This window comes from Hyposmocoma kahamanoa, unplaced genomic scaffold, assembly GCF_003589595.1.
Source record: "Hyposmocoma kahamanoa isolate Upper Pololo Valley unplaced genomic scaffold, ASM358959v1 92, whole genome shotgun sequence".
NCBI classification, from domain to species: Eukaryota; Metazoa; Arthropoda; class Insecta; order Lepidoptera; family Cosmopterigidae; genus Hyposmocoma; species Hyposmocoma kahamanoa.
Genome location: NW_020654748.1, coordinates 13,429,111 through 13,455,344, shown reverse-complemented (window position 1 = coordinate 13,455,344; position 26,234 = coordinate 13,429,111). Strand labels below are relative to the sequence as shown.

The 26,234-nt window shown below is 34.7% G+C and overlaps 2 protein-coding genes across 2 annotated transcripts; both read right to left on the bottom strand.

The window, feature by feature from the left end:
- Positions 1-2,628: 2,628 nt before the first annotated feature.
- LOC113236512 lies at positions 2,629-12,391 on the bottom strand. The gene is made up of 4 exons (XM_026472619.1): positions 12,204-12,391; positions 12,043-12,123; positions 4,603-4,699; positions 2,629-3,887 (listed from the first exon to the last, which is right to left on the bottom strand). Exons 1-4 carry the CDS (start codon positions 12,225-12,227, stop codon positions 2,845-2,847), a joined length of 1,245 nt encoding a protein of 414 aa, XP_026328404.1. The 5' UTR covers positions 12,228-12,391; the 3' UTR covers positions 2,629-2,844.
- A 6,079-nt stretch (positions 12,392-18,470) lies between these two features.
- LOC113236558 (cuticle protein 19-like) lies at positions 18,471-25,066 on the bottom strand. Its single transcript, XM_026472692.1, has 4 exons — positions 25,004-25,066; positions 20,167-20,286; positions 19,202-19,298; positions 18,471-18,787 (listed from the first exon to the last, which is right to left on the bottom strand). The coding sequence occupies exons 1-4, from the start codon at positions 25,016-25,018 to the stop codon at positions 18,636-18,638; spliced, it is 384 nt and encodes a 127-aa protein (XP_026328477.1). The 5' UTR covers positions 25,019-25,066; the 3' UTR covers positions 18,471-18,635.
- Between the last annotated feature and the right edge of the window lie 1,168 nt (positions 25,067-26,234).

Sequence of the window (26,234 nt, the reverse complement as noted above, 5' to 3'; positions counted from 1 at the left end):
GGGATTTTTCTTCTTGACTGTACCATAGTACCTACCAAAAAAAGAAAGTAAGTATCTGGGTATCATGTGGGATTAAAATAGAACTAATTATTCTTGATGCAAAATAAAACGAGTCCATCAGGGGATTCGTTTTTGTGGATCAGATGGGAATAAGCCTTGGGAATAACATGAGGTCCCAGTGGCCTACGGACTAAAACCTCCCCTGTTATTTTTTTTTATTTTTTTATGATACTAAGTAACAGGACATACAAATCGACGACGTCCATAGCAGTTGCAGTGCCGCTCAGAGCTATAAATCGCAAAGATGTGGGGCACTGCTACTGCGACCGTCTGCCTGAGACATAAGTTGACAAGCCTCATGTGCCTGTAATTTCACCACGCCCTTACCCTTCAAAATCGGAATGCAATAATTCTCACATTCTCTGGACAAACTTTTTAGCTCTACTGCCAGCAGCAGGTACCTGCTGTAGCACCCTTTGATCTGTTAGTTATTTTCTATCTTTAATTATTTTTTCATTATTAATATTTTTATATATATCTAATTTTAATAAGCCTAATTAAAGGTAATATTAAGAAATGATAGCGTTAAGCATTATTTATTTATAATATTATGGTGTATTGCGCAGATAGTCGCTAGCAAAATAAAAAAGAAACTTCGTTAAAACTTATTTTTTAAGGAACAACATTTTCTATTATATTCTACCGAATGTTGACAGCTGTCAGGCCTATAAACGAAATGGATTTATTATGTGGATAGGTATAAAAATTGTCCGAACGTCCTTGTGAGGTAATGCAGCCACTCCCACTCGCTCCAGTTTCTGCGTTTTGCACTTTCACTATCATTGTAATTCATTTTGCGCAATCACTATGGCGCATGCATAATATCTGATACCGTTTTGACTAAATATAATTAACGGGCGACGAAATTGGCGCTAAAACAATTTTGTTGTTCTATTGTATCGTGGAGTATTCGGAAAAGGCTAAGTCTAATTTGTTGGTACTTAGAATGATTTTGAAATAGCTGCACCCTGACCGTTATTTTTTTAGAAAACTATAATGGCTATTTTGATAGAGACCGCCTACATTTTTCATCAAGGCAGATCATTAGGTCGAAAAGCAATAATGTGAGCATACTGCATTCCAGTTCTGAAGGGTAAGGGTGCTGGTTTAAAAGGCACGCGACTTGTTTGTTCCGTCACTTGGTATAAAAAAATAATATTTTGATGCTAAATTGTGAATTAAATTATGAGTATGATTAATGAAGAGAGTATGATGGAGATGAGATATGATCATAATATGATCACAATATTATTGTAAAGTTGTTGCGTCGCTTCTGCATATAATGTATGTTTTTATTCATACTTTTACCCACATGATCTTCAGCTAAATGTTTCTATGCTATATACGTTAACAGTATTAATTTAGTAATAGAATTTCCGAGTTTCACATCAACTATTTACTTCACATTAATTCGACCTCAATATTTTTAACCAACTGTAATAATATTATAATTTTATAGGTACTTTATAGGTACTGATGTCAATTTGAGCAAACGAAGATTAATTTAATTACTTAATTTAAGTTCAATGCATCTTTTGGTTAACTACTTAATAACACGGATGTGACAGAAGATTTAATTTTAATTTAGCGTTGTAAATTTTTGACACCAACCACAAAATTGTACTTTATAAATTTACTCGTGATGCGGATTCATGCTGTCTAAGCTTGTAAAGTAGTTTTCTTAAGCTTTGATTAATTTTCCAGCTCCAAACTGAAATAAATTCTTCTGTCCTTCTCTTATGGACAACAAAAGAGAGTAACGCAATAAAATTATAACTAAATTTATGTTAGCCAGCATCGACGTCATTGACCACTTACCTTAGTCCACTCATTCTTGGCCCAATTTTATAAACGCTTATCTGACAATTCGTTATTGAGATCTAGAAAAAACCTCGACTGCAAGATCGAATAGCCCGATCAATAAAGTATCAGATTATATTTCTCGATGAATTCACTATTACTAATATAAATCTTTGAAATTATATGTAAAATAAATAGTTTCTAAAAATGTTTGCCATTTTTATATTCATTTCAATGATTCATGAGTTACCTACTCATGCACCTCATTTACTGAACATCTTTAAACAATCGTGATCTTCATGAAATTACGACAGATCTGGTTAAGCGACGACAGAAAGAAATAGGCAAGATTAAAGTATAAATATTATATTCTATGAAAAGTATCCTGTAAATTGTAAAATACGAAAGGCAGGCTACTGGAGCTTTGGAGGTTTGTCAGTATTTAATTATTTTATATTGAGTATTCAATAATAAGGATTTATTACCAATTTCAATTTATTTCACATTTACTCAACTTAATTATAGTTTAACAAATAAATAAAATGTACATGTAATATAAAATATAAGACTGTCTTATCTTTTCAAAAGGTAACTAGTTCTTGTGGGTAATATTCTGATGAGTAGGTAATTTAGTCCTCTAGGAAATGAAACTATTTTTCCGGATTTAAATCGCGTATATTTGTTTTTTCAAACAAACCGACGTTTCGGGCCCTTTACAGGTCCCATGGTCACGGTTGACTGATTTAAATCCGGAAAAATAGTTTCATGTCCTATGTGTAACAATCGCGAAAACCTAAGAACTCGATATAATTTAGTCCTCGACTAAGGTTCTATTTGAAATAAATTTTCGTGTAAAATAAATAACAATGAAGTTTGAGCAAATCCTTTCTCTAAACCATCATTTCACGTATTGTGATTATCATGTCAACAACATTTCAAAGCGAGTACTATTCACTGTAACCTAATTTGTATTAAGCGCTATTCTTAAATATCCAAGATATCTAATATGTTGAAGCCCGGCTTTCGTTTTTTTATAATCTTACGAATTACTTCTTTTTTCGGGCCTTTGCCTCTATTTCGAGTAGGTTGTTCGTCGTCATCGTCAGGATAACGAGATGGTCGCTCGTATTCGTCATCTTCATCCGAAAGATCAGGGTCTCTGTCTCTCGGAGGATTCTTCCTTTTCTTTTTAGGCCAGTAATTTTCAGGGTCATCACTTGGATAACGATAGTCAGATTCTTTATAAGGTCTATATTTCTTCTTAGGTCGAACAGGCACATCATCATCATATACACTTTCTACAGATGGGATATCAGGAACGAACGGATACCTGTATCTATTTTTTAGTTCAAATTCTTGTACAGTCGGGTACCTACCTTCTAAAGGTGGTATCCTTCCAGCTAAAGCGTAAGGGCTTACTAATTTCTCATAGTTCAAATTAGGTTCAAGTTTTGGTAATTTGTTTCCAAAGTCATATTGGTTAATATATTTATCAAAATTGAGCGTAGACGGTTGCACAAAGCTGTCAGTTGTCAGTAACGGTGGATATCTTGCACCGTCGGCCACATTAGTGTATAAATTGGTGCCTGCGCTTTGGGCACCGAAATGTTTGTGTTTATGTTTACAATTTGGATCAATATCAAGTCCAAAGTGGCTGTGGGATTCACTTGCAGCCCCTGTTTCATCACGAGGGTGTTTTATAGATACACTGTGAGAAAACTCGCTGGACTCCAAATCTGTTGGAAACTTAGGTCGTTTTTTTGAAGAGTAGTCCTTAAATTCAGTGTCAAATGGATGTCTTGATTTCTTTTTATTGTCAAGGGGCAAATATGAGTCAAATTCTGGTTCGTCACCAAAATCAAACTTTCCATACTCCCTCATGGCTTTATCTTCGAAACTTCGTCCACTTTCGGGTTGGTCTATTTTCTCCCCTCCGTTATTGACTACTGCTGTGAAACCTGTTTTTGGATGCGCTGAGTATTCTACAGTTCTCATAGATCCATCTGGTTCTACCACGCTGTAATGACCTGGAATGAGGAAATAGTCTAAGATATGGCATTTAACTTTTTTATAATAAGTACCTACAAAAATAAAATAAACATAAAAATACCTCCACTAGTTTGTTATAATTATTAATACAAAGATCGAACACTCAGAAAAAACACGTTCGTTCTGTGGCTTAGTTGGTAGTGGTAGCGTCTGGCACGGTATGCAAGAAGACGTCGGTTGGAATCCGACCGGATCGAAGGAATTCTTTCTGAGTGTTTTTTCTGAGTGTTCAATGTTTGTATTAATATTTATAACAAACTAGTGGAGTAATTTCACAAAAAATAATTGAATATTAATTCAATAAAAATTTAATTAATACAGTGAATAGCGACATCTCTCGCCAGGACTGGTAGCTGTAAAGGTACTAACTGGGTGATAAATCTGTCATAGATTTCTCATAGATGGCGCTACGACTAAAAAGTTGTTGAAAGACCAAGTACAAAGACACGATGCAAGCACATAGAAAAATTCGTGAGGTCCATTCATTGGTTCGTTCCGTGGCTTAGTTGGTATAGCGTCCGGCACGGTATGCAAGAAGACGTCGGTTCGAATCCGACCGGATCGAAGGAATTTTTTCTGAGTGTTTTTTCTTAGTGTTCGATCTTTGTATTAATAATTATAACAAACTAGTGGAGTAATTTCACAAAAAATAATTGAATATCAATTCAATAAAAAATTAATTATTAAAAATACCTTTCACTGTGTCACCTTCTTTCGTTTCCCACACAGACTTAATGTCTCCAGTACCAGCGTCGGCCACGCCATAGCTGAACGAGTAGTTTGGATTTCCCTGTAGACAATTTAAGCCAAATGCACATTAATAACGATTATTTTTTTGCGGCACTCAATTACTTAGTAATGATTTAGAATAGCAAAAAACCGAGAGTGAATGTGTGGGGCGATAGCTCGCGTGTGTCAATTCAATATTTTACTCATAATGACATTTCATCGCATGCTTGCCTATTATAGTCTAGTATTCTGAATAAGTAATGAGCGTTTTAATCGTTTGCATAATGTTGGTATGTACTGCCAATAAAAATTAGAGAAGCGAAATGTGTATCGTCACTGTGTCCGACATGTTGCCGCACGCAGCTTCTATTATTCTTGATCAAGACCTGATTGCTCAATCCTTATAACATCGTGTCGATGATCAATGCGATATGTTGCTATAATATACATTTTATTTTCGAGTTTAGAACGAATTTCTTTCAAAGTTACATTTTGAAATACTGATGCTTACTACGACTTCAATTACGACTATTTTGAATATAAGTCAATGTTTCTTCCATTTATTTTTCTTCAAAATTTATCATTTATTAACAAACAACTTAAAATTAATGGGATCAGAAGGCGTGAGATTCTTTTTCAACATAAACTATAGGTAAATATATACGAGTGGCAAACGTGGCACATACTATCAGTTTTGTATAATTCACGATTGATGAGTCACTTAACAAGTAGTACGGTAATATTTATAAACAACATCTAAATGTCACTTGTCGGCAATCTTCAAGTTCAAGATGAGCCGGCGGCAACAGCTGCGGCACCGCGTGCGCATCGTAAGTAACTCAATGTCAATGACAGATCATTCACTTTCACTTATTTCCGCTTACGTGTTAAGGTTATGTAAGTTGTGGAGATTTTGAAGCCGATGTTGCTTGCTAATATCTTAGCGCATTGAAAAACTATTATGACAGATGATAATCTATTAGAAACTCAATGGTAATGATGTTTGTAGAAGTTTTTGATCGTTGCAATTTATTTTATTATTCATCCTCATTTCTTTAACGAAATGCAAATCATCTTCATCAAAGTCTTTTGACTTTGATGAAGATGGCTTGCATTAAAATAATGACATGTTTAAAATAATGAAAATAAATTGTTAATAGTTGCATTTGCAAAATGTTAACGTTTTTTAATCAAGTGGCAATAAAAAAAATCAGATTAAATTTTTATTAATAATCTATCATTACATAAGTAAATTGTTTTATTTTCATAAATATAAAATGCAATATTATGCGCTTTTCGGTTTACAAAAAGTCAACAATCTAGTTTGACAAGTAGTAGGTACTTTTACTGCCTAACTGGTTGTGTCGTTATGGAGAAATGTGGGTGAACCACATAAAGAGAAGCTTTACAAGTCATGACATAATTTTCTTTAAATTTATGTTTCACTTAAATATTTTTGTATCTAATACGCTTTATTTTAGAAGATTCAATTCAAGAGGGCATATGTAAGGCTTGGGCGAGTATGCGGCCCTTCAAAATACATCTCAAGGACAAACTACCCCTGAAAGGGTTGCATTTGGGCCGGGTGTGTGACTTTACATGACTTTGCTGCATACGAACATCTTAGTTCATGAAAGTTTTTTAATACACTAATGAAAAATCGACATATATGCTTAAGGCATGTCATAAGTTCCATGCTATTCGCCTAAGGAACAAGATACAAATATGGGTTTACTTACGACTGTAGTTATTTAACATACTAATGTCTGTAAATAGGAAAAAATTACAAATGTCACGTATGATGGACGACCTGGAACCGTGACTTAAATACCTCGGGGAACCAAACCCAAGAAATGGCATTAAGAAAGGAACAACTGCCTAAATGTAATTCTGCACAAGCAAAACAAATCCAGGCATTCACATCAAGTCATCTGGATGTGCATTAAGTACTCGAGATATACTTGTATAAAACAAATTTTAAAGTTATTTAATTTCTCGGTTTTTGTAGGTTGGCATCCCAAAATTGTCAACTTAACAAAAACTACTACATTAAATAATCCCTAAGTAGCAGTAGAACTCCTCGTGCAAGAGTTCGTCCAAGAAGATTCTGCCACCTTACCTGTTTCTGCTGGTAAGGTGGCAGAATGTGCTGGCTGGTGAAATTACAGGCACATGGGACTTTTCAACTTATGTCTCAAAGCGACGAGCTAAGTGGCCCCAGATCTTTGCGATTTAAAGTTCTGAGTGGCACTGCAAGATTTTTAAAGAAAATCGTATCGTAATCGTGTCGTTAGGTCTAAAAATGCGGTCGACACTTGCCCTGAGCAATATCGTGTCGACATTCAACGTCCACTTTCGATAAGTATTTTGTGTAGCGACATGTTACGTGGGTTTCGTCAATGATAAACTGTAGCAGCGGTATTTTAATAAGAACGTACTTGTTTCACTCTAAAGTGTTGCGGAATATTAATTCATATTTTAAACGTTGGAATATGCATCTGTGTGGGTGGTACTGAGTCATTGTAATCCTAATAACGAAAACTCAAGCAAAAAAATAATTACAAAACCATGGAAAAATACTACTACTTCTACACGATAACGCCAGAGCGCTTACTACCAATGAAATCATTCCCACTTTAAAAGAGTTCTAGATTGTAAGCTCTTCACTATCCACCATACCCACCTGACTCAGATTTTACCGATTACCAAAATTATTTGGTAACCACCTATTAACAGAGAAAACAGTTTAGTTTCCGTGAGTCAGTCGAAAATTAGCTCCAAGATTTTATGGGTTCGCGTTTTTCACTCGGGAAGGATGGCACAGGAACAAATGAGCTTGTAGCAAGATCTGGAGTAGTGGAGAGCTCCTCGTGAAAGAGTTCGTTCAGGGAATAAGCAGTAATAAGAGCATTACTGTGTAACAGTTTTGAGGGGTAAGGGTACTGGTGAAATTACGGGCACAAGGGACTTGTCAACTTACGTCTCTGGGTGACAAGTGCTGTGTCAGTGTCCCTCAGATCTTGTGGTTCAAAGCTCTGAGTGGCACTGTAACTGCTATGACAGGCGTGTCGTCTACCACCAGGCGCGTCGAGCCTGGTTGTGCGACTTGTTCGTCCAGTCACTTGGTATCATAAAAAATGGTTCAACCGGAAACCAAATACTTATGGAATATATTATAAAGCACACTTAACCGCTGGGCCTACGCGGTCGCCTCAAATTTCTATAGCTCATATTACAGGAGACCTAAGATTTATATCCTATAGCCGGTAAACTACGTCAGCTGTATATGGAACCCAACTACCGTAAATGTCTATAGGTGGCAGTTATCGCTTTCCATACTGTTAACATGTATCATTATTTTTACAATTGTCACTTTAACACCTGAAAGTGAACATTTTTACATGCAACGCGACAAGATAGTCGATAGTATATGTACATTAATCGAGTGAAAATTACACGTCCAGCGCTCAATCAGTGACATAACTACATGATATTAATACATCATGTTCATATACCGAGAAATGCACTTAATATGTACATTGTAATTCGAGATTCTGCGCCTTATAACACAGGTCAAAGACATTGTTTTTGCTTGCTTTCTGTTTTGAATATTATCTTTTTTACGATGTTGTTTGAAACTGTATTTTCATTACAGCTAGCAATGTACACATGATAGCAAACAATATTATATAATATAATGGTTATTAACAGTTGTGTTCTCCAAATGTCCAATGGATCACATGTCTTTTGTAAGGGGAACCGACTTCAAATAAGGAGGATGGAGGTTCTTGATACGACTATTTTTTGTGTTTATGTTACGCAATTACCCCGACATATGGGAACTAATTTCGATTTTTTTTTTGTTGGAAAGGAAATTCCTTAGCAGGTCTCCCTTTAAATTTGAAAAAAAATTCCATAGATGATTCAAAGAAAAAAATTCCATTGAAAAAGATTCCATTCTCATAGATGGCGCTACGACTAAAAAGTCGTTGAAAAAACCAAAAATACACGACAACAAACACAGAAAAATTCGTGAGGTCCGCTGGTTCGTTCCGTGGCTTAGTTGGTATAGCGTTTGGCACGGTATGCTAGAAGACGTCGGTTCGAATCCGGCCCGATCGAAGAAATTTTTTCTGAGTGTTCGACCTTTATATTAATAATTATAATGAACTAGTGGAGTAATTTCACACAAAAATAATTGAATATAATTCAAGAAAAATTTAAAAAGAATTCCACCTCCGAGAATGGAAAATTAGGGGATGAATCGGGTTTATTGAAGTTCACCCTCTTATAAAATTTGGTAGTGAATTGTATTGAATTCCAACGAAAATAAAATGTTATGTTGCTAGAGCTGACGGCAATGAATGGCAGTTAGATGTTAGGAACTCCTCAACAGTGTATTTGGGCTCCTGTGATTCATTTTGACGAGGACTTCCACATGTTTCAGTTACCGTTGAGGAGATCCCGGTAACAAACACAGTGAACACGGATAAGCAAACCACCAGTTCCGCGTTTTTTTTTATCATATCAAGTAGCAAGCGACACGCCTATGTTGCAGTGCCGCTCAGAGCTTTAAAGCGCAAAGAGCTTAGGGGCACTGCCGTTGCGCCCGTCACCTTGAGACATAAGTTGAAAAGTTTTAGTTTTTAGCACCCTTACCCTTCCAAATCGCAATCCTCACATTACTGCTAGGCGGCAGCAATTGGTAAATTGGACGAACTCGTTCACAAGAAGCTCTACTGCTACTACAACTACGTCCATCTCGTCATTTTGTATCATAAAAAAACTTTGGAGATCTTTTTTTTATACAAAAAAGTTATACTGATAAATACACTTAGGAGTTGAATTGTCCTCGCACTGTTTTATTAAACATACCTAGTGCAATTGTTAAACAGAAAGCTACAACATGCATCTGTACAAATTGCAAGAGCTCATCTTTCTGTCGGTCTTTATCTAATATCTATCTATAACCTTAACATTATTAGTATCATTTGTTGCAAGTTTATAACCATAATATAACTTTTCTTATTTATCAATTCTTATCGTGGTAAGGAACTTATAATTAGTGATAAATCATTATGTGAAAAACCACGGGAGTCTTAAAAGTTATATGGCTCAAAACACGTTATAATAATTGTCATATATCTAAATGCTCAAATTATGTAGGCTAAAAAGTTCATGCAGTATCGATATATAAATGACAAATATAAAAAATATCAAATTTTGTTCAAGTCGATTTACAGTATTTTGTCGTCTTTTGGGTAATCTTTAACCGATTTCAAAAAAGGAGGAGGTTCTCAATTCGACTTTTTCGAATGTATGTATAACGATAACGACTCCGGCATTTGTGAACCGATTTTAATGATTCTATTTTGTTGTATAGAGGATACCTCAGCATTACTCCTATTTAAATTTAAAGAAAATATTCCACCTCCAAATGTGGCAAACTAGAGGATGAAATCGGTTTCGCGCACTTTCCGGTAACCGATTTCAATAAAACTTGGCAAATAGATGTAATTCCACGAAATTTGAGGTCGTTTTTTTTAATACTCTGTACTGAGATTATTTAAATTTTAAAATTCCCATATCATAAAGATTTCTGTATTTATTAAATATATCGCTTCCTTATCAAAGTAGTATCTATTGGAAGAATTTTGTAAAGACAAAAACAAGTGCCAATCTGAAGGTGGGCTATTGCTGCGCTATCCCAACCTAATTACTATAGTTTTTGATGGCAATAATGCGTATCATCATAATTCGACAAGTTTTGATGTTCCGATTGCACCATCTTCAAAAAATATATCTTATTTTTTTATTTCTTTTCATTTTCGCGCTAATTTAAAAAAAGTAGTAAGGAGTTCTAAATTTAGAAAAATAAATTCCGGAAAAAGTTTTTATTTAACCTTAAAGTCGCTTATGTATACTTAGACTATGGAATTTGTTTCCATCCTTTATGATCAAACTCGTATTATTTTTAAAATGATCACACATGACAATATAAAATGAAAAAGCTCGTATTTATTTAAAGTTAGTTGTTAGAATAAAAATCATACGGAGTTTTAGACCAACCTATTACTGTAGGCTTCGAATAGCAAGAAATATGAAACTTAAACATTGTCGGCTAGCTACCTTTTATAATTTCATTAAATGATATATAATTTGATTTAATTAACAATATAACAGAAAAATTATTTATTCGAATAATTTCGTCCTTGCTCCAGTATTTATCGTGCCTTAATTAACCCGCATAAGTATGGCGTAATTTGTTCTTTTATAATGTCCGCCATAGGTATAAATTTAAGAGCCGTTTTGTAACAACCAAAGTATACTTAGGGTGGCTTGCATAACATTCGATTTAATTCACTGCTAAATAAAACTAGTTAAACGCATATAACACCTTTTTGCAAAAGATTGCAAATTGACACTTAAAATTAGGCATGCAACGGAAACCTTGATCGTCATTCATCAACTGGCGAAGTAAAAACTTAAAGAAATGTAAAATTTTCTATGATAGGAAATGAAACTATTTTTCCGGATTTAAATCGCGTATATTTGTTTTTTCAAACAAACCTAGTTTGTTGGTTTGTTTGTTTGTTGGTTGGTTTGTTCGCGTATATTTGTTTTTTCAAACAAACCTAGTTTGTTGGTTTGTTTGAAAAAACAAATATACGCGATTTAAATCCGGAAAAATAGTTTCATTTCCTATTTGTAACAATCGCAAAAACCTAAGAACTCGATATTTTCTATGATGACAACTATTTTATATAATTTGCAAAAACGCACAGTCCTTATATACATTTTAGTACGCTTAACTGCCATCTATTTCTAATTATCTTTTTGAGTTCGTTAAATATATTAAAAAACTTAATTTTTGTTATGCAAGCTGTTAATTTTATTTAAGCATTTTAAATTGGTTAAGTACATGTTAAATCAAATGCAAGCCATCTTTAGGTAGTGGAAGCCACCCTTAGGTTATTATAAAACCTCTCTTATATTTTACTATGAACAAAGTTAAAATTTCTTTCCTTAAAATATACAAATACTATATACGTTATCTGTTTATTTATTTTTTTACTATTAAAAGTTTTGCAAAAATGGTAGCGCAATAAAAACCTTAAAAAGAGCTCGAAATGAAGTTGGAAAACTCGTTTGCGTCTTACGAAGTGCCTACCCACTTCTATAAATTGAATTGCAAGAATACAACAAAATCTAAAAAAGTATACTTAACTATAAAATTAAAATATCACACATAAACAAATTAATTAATTTAAACATGAGATTCAAAATAAAAACAATTGAATTTATTTGCATTTAATTAATGCCGAAGTTGATGAATGTGGCTTCCTATCCTATTAATCTTTTAAGACTGAGTGACAGAGAAAGTAAAAAAAAATGTTTACTCACTGTTGAAGTTGGAATTTCTGCACTACCGCCTATTGCTTCCTCTTCTTGACATCTTAATACTGAAAGACTTGCAAAGAGGACCTACAATTGTATAAAAATATTATTTTATTAACACAAATACAAAAGAAGTGAAATTCGGAATGCTTATGAAATTCACTTACCAATAGAGCTAAAAATTTATCCATGATCACAAACTAATTTCGCATCCAGCTTGAGCCGCAATATCACTGACACCGAAATAGAACCATTACATAATATTTTTTGTAAAATGTGAAATTTTCAAGTATTATTAGAAGAAAATAGTGTGAATCATTGCCAAGGTTGGGGCTGTATGAAGACGCGCTATGCGGGGCAGTTACCTATATGCATTTATAAACACACACTGTTACACCTCCCAACTAGTCGCTGGGAATACATACACGCATTTTGATGTACGATAGCTCATCTAGAATGCATTTGCTTTTAATCACAGGTTAATCACGGATGTACTTATTTTCTACTGATATACTCAACTTCCTTTATGACTTTCATTCTTAATACATATATACATGAAGAGTTTATTTAATCGGACTAAAAGTTTCATTGAAGTTTATTGTTAACTATGACTGTATCTAATGGTTACGCAGATGAACATTAATTTATACTATAATATAATGATGTTACGGAAATCACTATGCAAATGCAATATCACGAAAAATTTGTAGGTAAAAATTCAACGATCCGATTATCAAGGCCTTTTGTTGCAAAAATTTTCTCTACTGTTTATATAGAGGGTGCTAAGTAGTTTAGTAACAATAGTAACAATTATAAAATGACAAAAGTTACTATCATACACGTACGGTACATACATCGAACGAACGTTTTAGTAGCTTTAGAGCTCCTTGTCAAAGAGTTCGTCCAGAGACGTACTGCCACCTTGTCTGTTTTTGTGTGTGTAGTGAGCATTTCTGATTATCCTTCCTTTTCCTTTTTTTTTGAAGGATGAGGGTGCTGGTGCAATTACGAGCACGTGGAACTTGGCAACGTATGTCTTAGGGTGATGGACGTGGTGGCAGTGCCCCTCAGATCTTTGTGATTTAAAACTCTGAGTGGCACTGAAACTCCTATCGACAGGCGTGTCGTTTAACATCAGGCACACGAGTTGTTCGTTCATTTAGTATCTTGAAAAAACACAAATCCAGTAGTCAGTTTTATTTGGAACAGTAATATTTTCTTGCTGTATTAAAATTTGTTCCAAACAAATCCTACTGGGTTTGTAACACGAAAAAACCTCCTATTCATCTGTTACTTTTAGCATCTTACAAATATATTACTAGGTAGAAGTTTTCATGTGCTTATAAGACTAAGCTATGTATAATATGTACTTAAAAGTTGAATGTCATAGTCACATCGTCGCTTAACGTCAGGTGAGATTGTGGCCAAGCGTGTATCTATTATATTTTTTTAAAAATGTTCTTTCATTTTTGGAATGATGTCTAAGGATTCTAATGGTCTACTCTGAAAAACTTGCAATCCTAGGAGAACTTTTCTCATATCTACAGACTATGATGCTATTTAGAACATAAGATGAATAAAAGACAAAGTTCCTTCAGTAGACAAAGCTTTACCAAGAAATAACTCCCGTTATAATATTTTAAGAAAGATCACAATATGTTGAGTTTTTTTAAAGTGCCAGACAACATCACCTATTGCCTGGTCTCAAACTAGGGAATTCCCAGTACTATGAAAACCAGAGCAACGGAGTTCACCTTGGGGCATTTCTCAGAACACCCAGACCAGAATCAATTTAGAAAAGTTTATTTCTCCTAAATTCGTCCTACTAGGAATCGAGCCCGGGCTATCCGCATCCAGCGCCCACAGTGCAAACCGTTAGGCCACCGAGGTTGACAAAGTTTGGAAAACACAGATATTTTGGTTACAACGTTCGTATTAGGTTGAAAATATAAGTACCATAATATTACTTTAATATTATGAAAATAGATAATGCACTTAGTGAAGTAAGTTAAGTTGCATTGACGTTACAGGGTTTAATTTCGAACATGTAATAGCTTTAAGAGATGAAGAGATACGACCATGACTACGAAGATGTTATAAAATATTTATACTTGTAGGTTGATAGACCACCACGTCTATTCTATAATGTCAGCTTTATTGGGAGCAGTAGAATCAGGGATAAATTAGGAGATAGAAGACATGAAGCTTTAAATATAAGTAAACGTAGGTAAATAGATTGCTTCGTTCCTAACAATTCAAAAGCCTTTTCTCGATATACGTATTTGTTTTTTATATGTAAATAAATAATGCATTTGGCCTCCATCTGACTTAATGGAAAGCGACGATGAGGTTGACAATGTAGCATGCACTTTTAAATAGTGCCTATTTACTCTCGCCTTGAAAAGGCCCAAGTTATAGTGTTCGGTGAACAAGTCTGCGGGCAGGGAATTCCACTCCTTTGCCGTTCGCCATATAAATGTGGAAGCGAAACGCTATAAGCGAGTCTTTGGAATATCCACAACATAGTCGTGGCCCAGCCTACGTCTAGTCCTACGATGATGAAGGCGGAATTGAACTGACAGGTTGACGAATAGAATTAAGTGGCAAAGCAATATAAGTAACATTTTGCTACGTATTTCTAAATTAATTCTTGCTGCTGATAGATACATCAACGAAAATATAATGCACTATTTATGCTAAAGCTCACTCGAAAACGAAAAGTGCAGCTGCTACCATTTGAAACCATTAAGTGAACTATGCTCGTATCAATAAGTATCATGCACGCTAATTAATGAAAGCGAATGTATCCGTGTATAATATATATTGCGCCTGTGCAATTTATGGCTCTATTAAATTCCACGTCCACGTTACTTTTGATAAATGTACTAGATTTATCGATTGGCATTAGTTTGCGTTTTAGATTAAATGTCTGGTATAAAATCGTACATGTTCCACTGCCAGAAACGAATCTCGCGAAAACGGTAAATTTGCAGCAAACTGCAAACGACTATATAATATACTAGATAAACGATTCAAAAGTTAAATCAAATTATTTGAATGAAAATAACAGTAGGGGGTCCCGTCGTATAAAGAGGTGAAAGAAAAAGACTAATTTGCATCTATTACTACCGCCTCTTAAGCACAGGTCTCGGGTTCGAATCCGGGCTCGCACCTCTTAGTTTCTTGGAATTTATGTCCGAAATTTAATTTGAAATGTACTATGAGCATGTCGGTCAAGGAAAACATCGTTATGAAACCTGCACGTTCACAACCCTCGGATTAAGAGTAAGTCTAACCCAACCCGCATTGGGCCGGCATGGCGGACTGTGGTCTAAGCACTCGCTTGTGAGGAGACCCGTATCAAGTAGTGGAACGTTTATACGTCATCATCAACCATTTATATGATTGATGATGATGATGACACCGAAAACAGCTTAGTTCTCAAATCTAAGATAATCTGTGATCTAATAGAAGCTTACACTTACACTACAAAATGTTCTCAGCCGTAACCATGGGACTCGCAAAGGCCGTTGTTTTAGGAAATGAAACTATTTTTCCGGATTTAAATTGCGTATATATGTTATTTAAAAAAAAAACGACGTTTCAGGCCCTTTACAGATCCCATGGTCATGGTTGAAAATACAAATATATGCGATTTAAATCCGGAAAAGTAGTTTCATTTCCTATGTGTAACAATAGCGAAAACCTAAGAACTCGACGTCGTTTTATTAGAAAAACGAATATACCCGATTTAGATCCAAAAATATAGTTGCATTACCAATGTGTGTAGTGAAAACCTAAGAACTTAAAAATTGAGACTTACTTTTAGTATCTTACGTAATCTTAGACACTTATTGTTATATTTTGTAATGTACCTTAATATCTATCAATGTTAAAGATAATAATATCTTGACATAGTAAGTTATCACTTATAATTTTTATACTAACGATGAAATATAGAAGTTTTTTACTTTTAATATCAATTATAGTGTATTGACATTTTCATGAACTAATAAATATATTAAATAATAAAGTGTCAGATTGTAAAAGCTAAACGTGAAGTTGTCAATAAATATTAATAATTTCATCAAATTATTATTTTTTCAGTTTCTTTTCATTTTCCATTCTTTCTTTTCTTTGTTGTGTACTTTAATACAACTACAGTTTAAATATCCTGGTATTATAATAATTTTTGTGCAGTAAAATATTATTGTAGAAGTAAATTGCAGAAATCTATATTTGCTTGATAAATAAATTACTTTAATACATTCATGCAAAAAATCTCAAATACCATTATATATTTATTACAGTAAAATGTACACACATGTATGTGTGTTAAGAAGAAGGCAATGACTATACAAAGTTTACTATTTAAGAATACAACTGGATTTTCATTTTTTCTTTTCTGTAATAAACAGGCGTGTCGCTTACCACCAGGCGCATGACTTGTTCGTCCCGTCACTAGGTATCATAAAAAAATAAATATAAGATAACCAAACATTACACAAATTTCTCAATAGTTTCTAGTAACTGAATTTAAAGACTTTTTTATATTATCAAGTGACGGGATGAACAAGTAGTGCAGACGCACTACTTGTTGATGGTAAGCTACAAGCCTGTCTATAATAGTTGCAGTGCCAGAACTTTCAGAACTTTGAATCCGCTAAGATCTGAGGGGTACTAACACCGCGCCTGACACCCAAAGACATAAGTTGACATGTCCCATGTGCCCGTAATTTAACCAGCATCCTTAACTTTCAAAACCGGAACACAGTAATGCTAACATTACTGCTTGGTGGCAGAAATAAGTAAGGTGGCTCTATTAGACGAACTCTTTCACAACGAGCTCTACTACCACTATGATAAGATTAGATTAAATAAGATAAAGAAAATATTTGTTTGCTAAAGAATTTAAAATAGTAGTACGTTTCTTTGTCAAAAACATGATTTTACAAAAATTCCAAGTACAGTTCACTATTATACTTAACTTTCCATTTGTCCCGGAAAACGATAAGACGTACAATACGTATAATAAAACAAGCGTTCGCACAAATAACATTGTTAAAAATAACGATACTAATCTCTTACAGCGTATTAACATTAATTCCTTTTTTCATTGTACCACTTAAATCAATTGCGTTAACTTTAATAAACAATAGGCTACTTTCTGTCATTATTACAAAGGAAAGTTGGCTTAGTTAGGAAGTCTAGTTCTTAAGTTAAACGATTATGTGCATAATGGAAATTGCGTCTACTTAGATTGTTGCGAATTTTTATTGTTTGTACGTGAAACTGATACGTATCATATAGAAAGTTTTTCTCTTGTTTTGAGTAAGAAAGGTTTTATAAAAAGTATAATGGAATCGTTCAAACAACTGCGTTTCAAGCAAAACAACGCGGTTTTGTTATCATTGTCATTGTCATCTCACTATAGGTCCGAGTGTTCATCACGGGTGTCTAAGAAGCGGGTTTCGATTATAGTCCTTCACGATAGCGCAATGCAGGTTGGAGAGTTCACAAATGTTCCAAGGGTTGTGGATTTACGTCGAAGAAGGTTTCTTTGTATTCCTTCACTGTCCGTCAGTGAGAGGCGTTGCTAACAAATATTCACAAATGTTACGAACATTAAATTTATTATATTTGTGATTAAATTTATATTAAAATGATATTCTATATGGTAAGGCATATTGTAGGCAGGCAGGGTGGAGGTGGCTAGTGCAGTGAGGGTTTCATCGCTGCACTAGGTTCCTTCGCGTTTGGATACCACTTTCCACTTAAAATCAGGTGGAGTGGTGTCACTTGCCTGTCATGTATAAAAAAAAAATATCTATTACTTTTTGTGAAATTACTCCACTAGTTTGTAAAATTATAAATATACGTGAGTTAGAAATTATATATATGTACACGCGGTTAAAGGGATTCGAACTGTTGAACTCTGAATTAAGAAGCAACCGGTCACTACCTTACCTACACAAAATTCAAATGCTTACAGTAGTGCAAAAGCTTAAAGCTTTTTTGTTTTGTATACTGTCATGGCGATGGTACATTTGAACAGGAAAAACAAATTAACGGTCAATAAATTTGCTATTATATATTCATATGTCATATTTTTGTTTTTATAATTTTTTCTGCTTTTATTGTCTTTTTTACCTTACTGGAATATTGTGTTACTTTGTACACTTTGTGGAAGGTGAAACTGTCGATGAAAACGATGATATTATCGATGAAAACTGGTTAGAAAAAACACTTGTAAACTTTTGAGTTATTTTTATTTTATTCTGTGTTGTATCACAAAATAACAAGAACATTTAATCGATTGTCAACCATTTTAAATTGTAATATGTAGAAAGTTATTCAATACGTCAATATAAATATTTTCCCACAATAAACTTGTAATAATATTGTTTTTATATAAACTCACTATTAAGTGATATATATATATATAATTAATCCTTATAACATGTTCATGTATCATCACTAACACATGCTTGTGTAAAATGTTCCGTAAAGATACTAGAGCACGGCTGAAAATATATACAATGCCGTCTATAATTCGATTTGGAAACTATAGTCTATTTATTATTAAACAGTAACGGCATCTAGTGGTATCCGTAGTAATCTCCGTGACCGTAGACTTGCGGGTGGTGAGCGTGACCGATACGTTTCACGACTGCATTGAAGCCGTGGATTTTGTCAGCGGTGTATTCAACGATGCGAGTAGTACCGTCGGGTTCAGCTAGTGAGTATGAGCCTGAAAGTAGAACAGCGGCTTTTGTAGTTCCTCAGCAGATCCATAGATGGCGCGCTTATCAAAATAAAATCGATATTGATGTCGTTTATTTTGTTTATAAACGGTTTTGTGATTTAGATGGTACAGCCAGCTACCCGAGATTAGCTTTTATGGCTACCCATACCCATGTTTGTGAATCTTTTGAAAAATATTTGGAACATTCATTTCAGCATTTTTGTTTAAAATTACTTGAAAATTTAAAAAATTTTAAACTTTTCAAGCTTAACTTAGAACATTTCTTTTAATGCGTTCTCAAAACAAAAATTTTCTAGTAATCTCCGTCTACAAATACCATTGAATTACCATGAATTGAATGTACCAGAGACAAACTCATATTGTTACAAAGGAGAATAAGATTAAATTTTTTTATCTTACCTTTAACGACATCACCATCACGAGTTTCCCATTGATTTTTATAGTCACCGGTGTGAGGGTCATTTACTGAATAATCAAAGGTGTATTTGGGATACGCCTGAAATAATAAATATATCAATTAATTACATAATTATACTACAGTTGCTAATAGCTACGCAGAAGCAACATATTTCCCGTACAAAAGACATCAACGAAAGAATTACACTCATTCATTCTACAATAAATTAGTATGCCATGGTATAATAACATAGGTAGGTACAAGTCAGAAGTATCCTGTCGGACGTGACACAAAATCCTTTTCCAACAAAAGTACGTCTATTATTCCATACTCTGTCGCAATCTATTTCCGTACTTACATCCAACCACATCGACCATTAACCGCAACGAACTTGCATCAAGGCATATCACTACCATTATGATTGTGAGGCAAGCAGTCATGGTGTTTGCACTTAATATTATACGTGAAATTGTGTCCACAGAGTGGAAGATGCAAATTTTAAAAACAGGAAGTAATGCGTGTCACAGACTCGCACGGTACATTGGTAATGTCATTGGGGAACAAATTCAAAATTATAAGAGATACATGCTTTCAGGTGCCCAGCTCAACAAGTAAATGCAATGTACGGTGTTCAAAAGTTGGGAACACAGCTTGAAGTGCGGCTTTATTTACATTTTGCAATTACATATTTCTGTAATTATTTGTTAACTGTTAGCGGAAACAATAATTTTGGTATTTAAGTTTATTTATCGCAGTTGCAGGTCGCTGATCAAGATAATTGCCATATGTATCCAATATCATTGACGTATTTGTCAATTCAGTATGCCAGAGTAAATCAATATGCCAGATAATTATACCTGTTTACACCTGTTTGTTAAAGTAGAATGTTCCCTGAACTATGAGAACACAGATCACTGGGACTAGAACAATAATAAAGATATATAGGCCTTTGAAAAATGGTACTTACATAGTAGTCCCCATGTCCATGTCCTGCGTCTACGTAGCCAGCACCTAGCTGGTTGTAGCCAGCATAGCTCCCAATGTAGCCTGCGTTAGCTGCGGCGCAGGCTGATGCAAATACGAATACCTGAAATCATATTTAAAAAAGGCTTTAATGGAGTAATTGCGTCATTAGACAATGAATGGGATAATTATAATTTCAAAATAGTCAAATAGACCACACGCAAAATAGGCGCCTCGACGTCGAGTTACGGAAACTAGCCCGTTACACCAAGTACCAAGTAGTCAAATTCGATTGGATAATTCAATACTAGCGATGATGTTAATGACTATAGAAATCAGATAGTGTTATACAATAATATTGAAAATGTAAATTCTATTTACATCTCGTAATATCACGTGAGATAGCCATATATATATATATATTTATATAATATCAATTAGCTTCATCAAAATGATATGCGTATTCATTATAAAAAGATCAGATCCAAATAAATTACACACATTACAAGAGTGAACGATTAGGCAAATAAATATTGGTATGAGGACAGTACGCGCTATATGCTACTTAATTTTTAAAATATAAATTAATTATCAGTGCAACCTAAATTAAATTTAAGATACAAGTACAAGGTACAATGAATATAATAATTTTTTACTTTATTTATAATAATTTTCTGTCTATACAATTAAATATAAATGTTTTGTAATGTAATATCAAATTGGATATAATGGATTTATACCTAAATTAAAAAATATTTTAATGATTATTTACTATTTTTACCCATAAAATGCACATATTTCATAATACTTGGAACTTAACCTTGACTTTGCAACAATGGTTATTTAACAGCTCTAACATTACTATACAAATGCTTCATAACACGACGATAAGATCCACTACATCGTAAGGTCACTCATGATTCTTAAAGAAACAATGCGTTCAACATATCCCAGAAAACACACATCAAAATCTATCTCTTAATAAAATCAGTATGAAGAAAACCGATGTTTAATAAAACTAGAACAATAGGGCAAAACAAACGCAGGAAATGTTAGCTAATAATTCTATACAATTTCCGTAGTAAGGTTTTACTTGGTAATGGTGGCTTCCCATAGTTACGGTATATATTGCGTCTATGTCATTTAGTGAATCAGTTTTATGTATTTCCATACGACTACGATCGATTTTCTAAATATTCCATTATTAAGACTTTAACTATTTAATAAAAAAAGTATTAAATCACATGGAAGAGAAATCTAGGCGATTGTTCGAAAATATAATAACATAGCCTTCCGTATATTGCCTTTTTAATTCAAATGCTAAAATAGTAGTAGTCGAAAAAATGGTCTTATTTAAATACTGCTTATTTTCGTAAATATGGTTTACGGAGATATCATTATATTTTACAGCCTAAAGCGTCATACTATTAATTTACCAGCAAATCACTGAACACGGCTTTAATTTCATTTCTCAAAAGGCTTTTTTATAATATCAAGTGACGGGACGAACTAGTCGTGCGCCTGTTGGTAAGCTTTAAATAGCAAAGATCTAAGGGGTATTGCCACTGCGCCCGTCACCCTGAGATATAAGTTGACAAGTTCCATGTGCCTGTAATTTCACCAGTACCCTTACCCTTCAAAATAGGAACACAGTGATGCTGACATTACTGCTTGGCGGCAGAAATAGGTAAGGTAGCAGTACTTACCTGGACGAACACTTTCACAAGTAGCTCTAAGGAGCCCTAAGGTTACGTCGTATTATTTAAAAACTACCAAGTTTATGACACTTTTGTCTCTCACTATGGTGTCATTTGGTGTATTTTTAGTAGCAGTTGTGAAAGAGTTCGTCCAAGGAAGTATTACCGTCTTACTTATTTCACAATTACTTACTTATTTAACTGCCTCCGTGGCCGAACGGTTACCATGCCGGACTGCCACGCAGAGGTCCCAGGTTCGATTCCCGGGCCGGGAGAAATGTTTGTATGGCCTTTTTTTTTCTTTTTTTTTTTTTTTGTCGGGGGGAAATCTTTATGGATCCCCTGAGCCCAGGGAGACTCAGGGGTTATGTGGGGACTCTCCCTCCAGGCTGGAGGGCCTACCCCACTAAAACCCCCCCGGGTTTCCCTCTCGCCGGTTGAGTCGGCGCCGTGGGATCAGTGAACATTCACCACGACGCCGCCCGGCCGCCCTAGCTTACGCCAGGGCTCCCGCGCCAACGGAGGGGCGAGTCGGTTGTCCTCCGACCCGCCCCCCAGACGAGTGAGGCCGTGCAATGCAGACTCCGGAGTCCCTGTCCAGAGCCCGCTGGTCTCACTAGGGGATCAGGCGAGCAGCGAACTGCCTTCGCCTTCTCCCCGTACGTCTGCGCCGGAGCGGGTGCGCGTCTGCCGCGTCCTCGCGCACCCGCTCCGCGGCCTCCTTTTGCGACATAACCTCTGCGCAAAAGGAGGCCACCGCCTCCCAGGACTCCTCGCTATCGAGCATGGCGGCAACCACACTCGGCAGCGAGAGGTCCTGCCCTACAGTCCCCGTCAGAGTGCGGCGCTGCTCATCCCACCGGCTACACACCTCTAGGGTGTGCTGCGCGGTGTCATCCGCAGCGCCGCACTCGTGGCACGACGGGGACGATGTTTGTATGGCCTACATTTATTTCTCTCGTGAGTTTGGGTGTAATTTGTGGCTGTCTATATGTGTGTCCATGGCACCCGCGACACAGGGTTTCCCTAGTGCGGGGCTATGTTGAGTGTGTGCGTTATTTATTTATGTTTCTACCGTCAAGCAGTAATGTGAGTATTACTGCATTCCTGTTTTCAAGGGTAAGTTTGCTGGCGAAATTACAAGCACATGAGTATTATCAATTTACGTCCCAGTGCCCCTCAACTGTCATGGATAGGCATATCGCTTACCACCAGGATATTGAAAAACCCTTTTGAGACATTAAACGAAAGCAATGTTCAATAATTTGATGTTAAATTAATCGTACCAAATAGTATGACGCTTTAGGCTGTAAAATATAATGATACCTCCATAAACCATGTTTACAAAAATAAGCAGTATTTAAATAAGACCAAAAGTATTCCTGTCATATACGAGTATATGAAATAACTTACCTTGTTAGTTTTATACAAGATTACTCCTTAGTAAGATCTAATGATCTTATAAGTTTGCGTTTTTTTATAATATTAGACGCTATAATTTTTATAACAATGAGCAACTCTTGAGTGTAATAAGGCAGAACGAGTTTTTCATTCGTAACGAGGGCAGCGGCCTAATGATTGATGATTTTGTTACAATAATAACATTACTTGTCTCAGAAAGGTACACATGAATTAATTTGTGTCGTCATCAACCACCCTTTATACGTCCGGTTGTTAGACACAGGTCTCTTCCAAAGAGAGTGCTTAGGCCATAGACACGGCAGGCTAGGAACTTATCAATCTTCTGCAACATGCAGATTTCATCTGAAATCTGGAATTAGAAAGTCGCAGGAAAAACTTCAAGATTGAGGTTTTCCTAGAGATATTACTACTAGACATTAACAAATGTTTGTAATTTAGAAATTGATATAATAGGTATATACCACCATGGGGATTCTACCCTATCACGGCTTTTTTATACAATCTTCGAGAAATCCAAATTCTATGAAATAATTGTAAAAATGGCTTTTTGCTTGCTATCAATAAACTTTGTACATTTTCGTACATTACGACATTATGTGATTTTTTTTATTGTGCGCGTCTAACAGATTCCGTACAGATCACGGCACTAAAGTCTTTGTTGTACAAAAACATATTTTTGCAAGTTTGGTTTTATTAATTATTATTTAAAAATAATTACACAACATTTTCTAGAAATACTTTTTTAAACTTAAACAAGCGCTAGTCTGTTTTGATTGAAATAAATTAATGCTACAAAACGCATAGCTGCATCACTTATACGTAGCAGTAGATCTCCTTGTGAAAGAGTTCGTCCAGGGTAGTACTGCCCCCTATTTCTGCCACCAAGCATTACTTTGTGCCGGTTTTGAAGGGTAATGGTGCTGTTGAAATTACTGGCACATGGGACTTGTCAACTTATGTTTCAGGGAGAATTTTTGGGATTTAAAGTTCTGAGTGAGACTGCAACTATTATGACAGGTGTGTAGCTTACCATCAGACGCACGACCGTCCCTTCGCTTGATATTATAAAAAAAACAACTTATATGTGAAAAAAGCCAATATTGTATAACATTTTACCATCTTTAAAGGCAATGGAACCACTGCGTTCACCGTTTATCTTTCCATTCCTAACTCTTATTCCTCTGGTCAATACTTGTATATAGAGCTTTGAGCGTCATTGACTTGCAGTTGTTATGGAACTCTGGGAACTATTCCAATTAAATATGCTGATATCACCCATCCTCTATGATATCACCTTACTGAAATTTCTTCTGTGACATTTTCTTTATCGTACGAGAATTGAATAACTGTTGAAGTATTTCTTTTTTTTATAAATCAAACTTTTTTATGCGAAGGAATAAAGTTTTTGAACGTAAAATAGGATAGAAATTATTGAAGGATATTTTTATCGTACATTTCAGAAATTCAATACCGTCAATAATTAAAAAAAAATCTTTTGATTTTATTTTAATATTCTCTATCAACAACAACAAACACAAAGTTCACTGCACTATTATATATCATAGGAAAACAATATAATACATATATCCGATAATTTCGATTAAAAATTACAGTCGATAGGTGCATTTGCAATTCATTAATATTAAAAATAACACAATTTTTTTTTACACTACGACTTCACACTATAAACATACGTTCAATTAAAGGTCGTCTCACACTTACATGGAAAGCACGCATTTTTACTAGGTCACTTTCTTCCTCTTCAGTCCGGCTGACAGGAGAACTGACACTGTTGCCCGCTGCAGTATTGCTCTGTATTTATATCTAGGCTGGTTACACCACCCGCGAGTATAATGTAAGCTACATTGGCGTATGCATTGGAGGTTAGCCGATAACATAAAGGAAGGTAACAATGTATTGATTATTTAGTGAGAATTATGCAGTAAATAAGATGATAGAATTTTGGTTGTACTTAATCTAGGGAACGTATTTAAAAACAGAAGTAACTTTTATGTAAATTTGTTTTCGTCATTGTACAACAGTTCAAATTCACATAATCCTAAGTATTAAAATTAGAGATAACACCTACAACAATCAGTTACATGATCTGTATTATCTTATCTCTGAAAATTAATTTTGGTTACTTTGTTTTGAAATATGATTTTTGTTTGACATTCCCTTTTTAACCCACTTTAAAAAAGGAGAAGGTTCTCAATTCGATAGGATTTTTTTGTGTATATTACTCGATTACTCCGATTTTGATGATTGTCTTTTTTGTTGGCAAGAATACCTCAGTTTTGGTCCCATTTAAATTTAAAGAAAATATTTCACTTATAGTGGCAAACTAGAGGATGACACCGGATTCACGCACTTTCTGGTAACTGATTTTAATAAACTTGGCAAACAGATGTATTTCCACGAACTTTTGAGGTCGGTTTACATTTTATAAAACCGTTATAATTATTGAACCGTGTTCTTGATTGTTTAGAATGCTTTATAAATATCTCAATAAAAAGGTGTTGAGAATTGTCTCAATATCATATAAACTAAATAATATATATGGATCAATATTTTAATCAACCGACTTCAAAAGAAGGAGGAGGTTCTCAATCGACTGTTTGTTTTTTTGTATGTATGTTACGCAATAACTCCGGTATTTGTAGACCGATTTTCATGATTCTTTTTTTGTTGGAAAGAGGGTACCTCTATAGTGGTCTCATTTAATTTTGAAGAAAATCATCTACCTCTAAGGGTGGCTGTTCACGCATGAAGATTCATTTTTATAAATAGCGCCTAAATTTTATTGTAAGGAGGAATTAAAATAATTGCTCCTTACAATAAAATTTAGGCGCTATTTTGATTGTTGATTCTCCAATTCAAGGTGTTTTTCTCTCTTAATATACTTTGAGTAGTGAGAACCGATTTTTTATTATCTCCCGTATCAATTCCCCTA

Excerpts from the sequence above, each read along its gene's own strand:
- LOC113236512 (XM_026472619.1), bottom strand. The coding sequence starts at position 12,227 with ATGGATAAATTTTTAGCTCTATTG. Across the intron at positions 12,124-12,203 it reads ATAAATTTTTAGCTCTATTG|GTCCTCTTTGCAAGTCTTTC; the intron begins GTAAGTGAATTT and ends ATACAATTGTAG. Across the intron at positions 4,700-12,042 it reads CAGAAATTCCAACTTCAACA|GGAAATCCAAACTACTCGTT; the intron begins GTGAGTAAACAT and ends AATTGTCTACAG.
- LOC113236558 (XM_026472692.1), bottom strand. Across the intron at positions 19,299-20,166 it reads ATGGACATGGGGACTACTAT|GCGTATCCCAAATACACCTT; the intron begins GTAAGTACCATT and ends TTATTATTTCAG. Across the intron at positions 18,788-19,201 it reads TGATGGTGATGTCGTTAAAG|GCTCATACTCACTAGCTGAA; the intron begins GTAAGATAAAAA and ends TTCTACTTTCAG.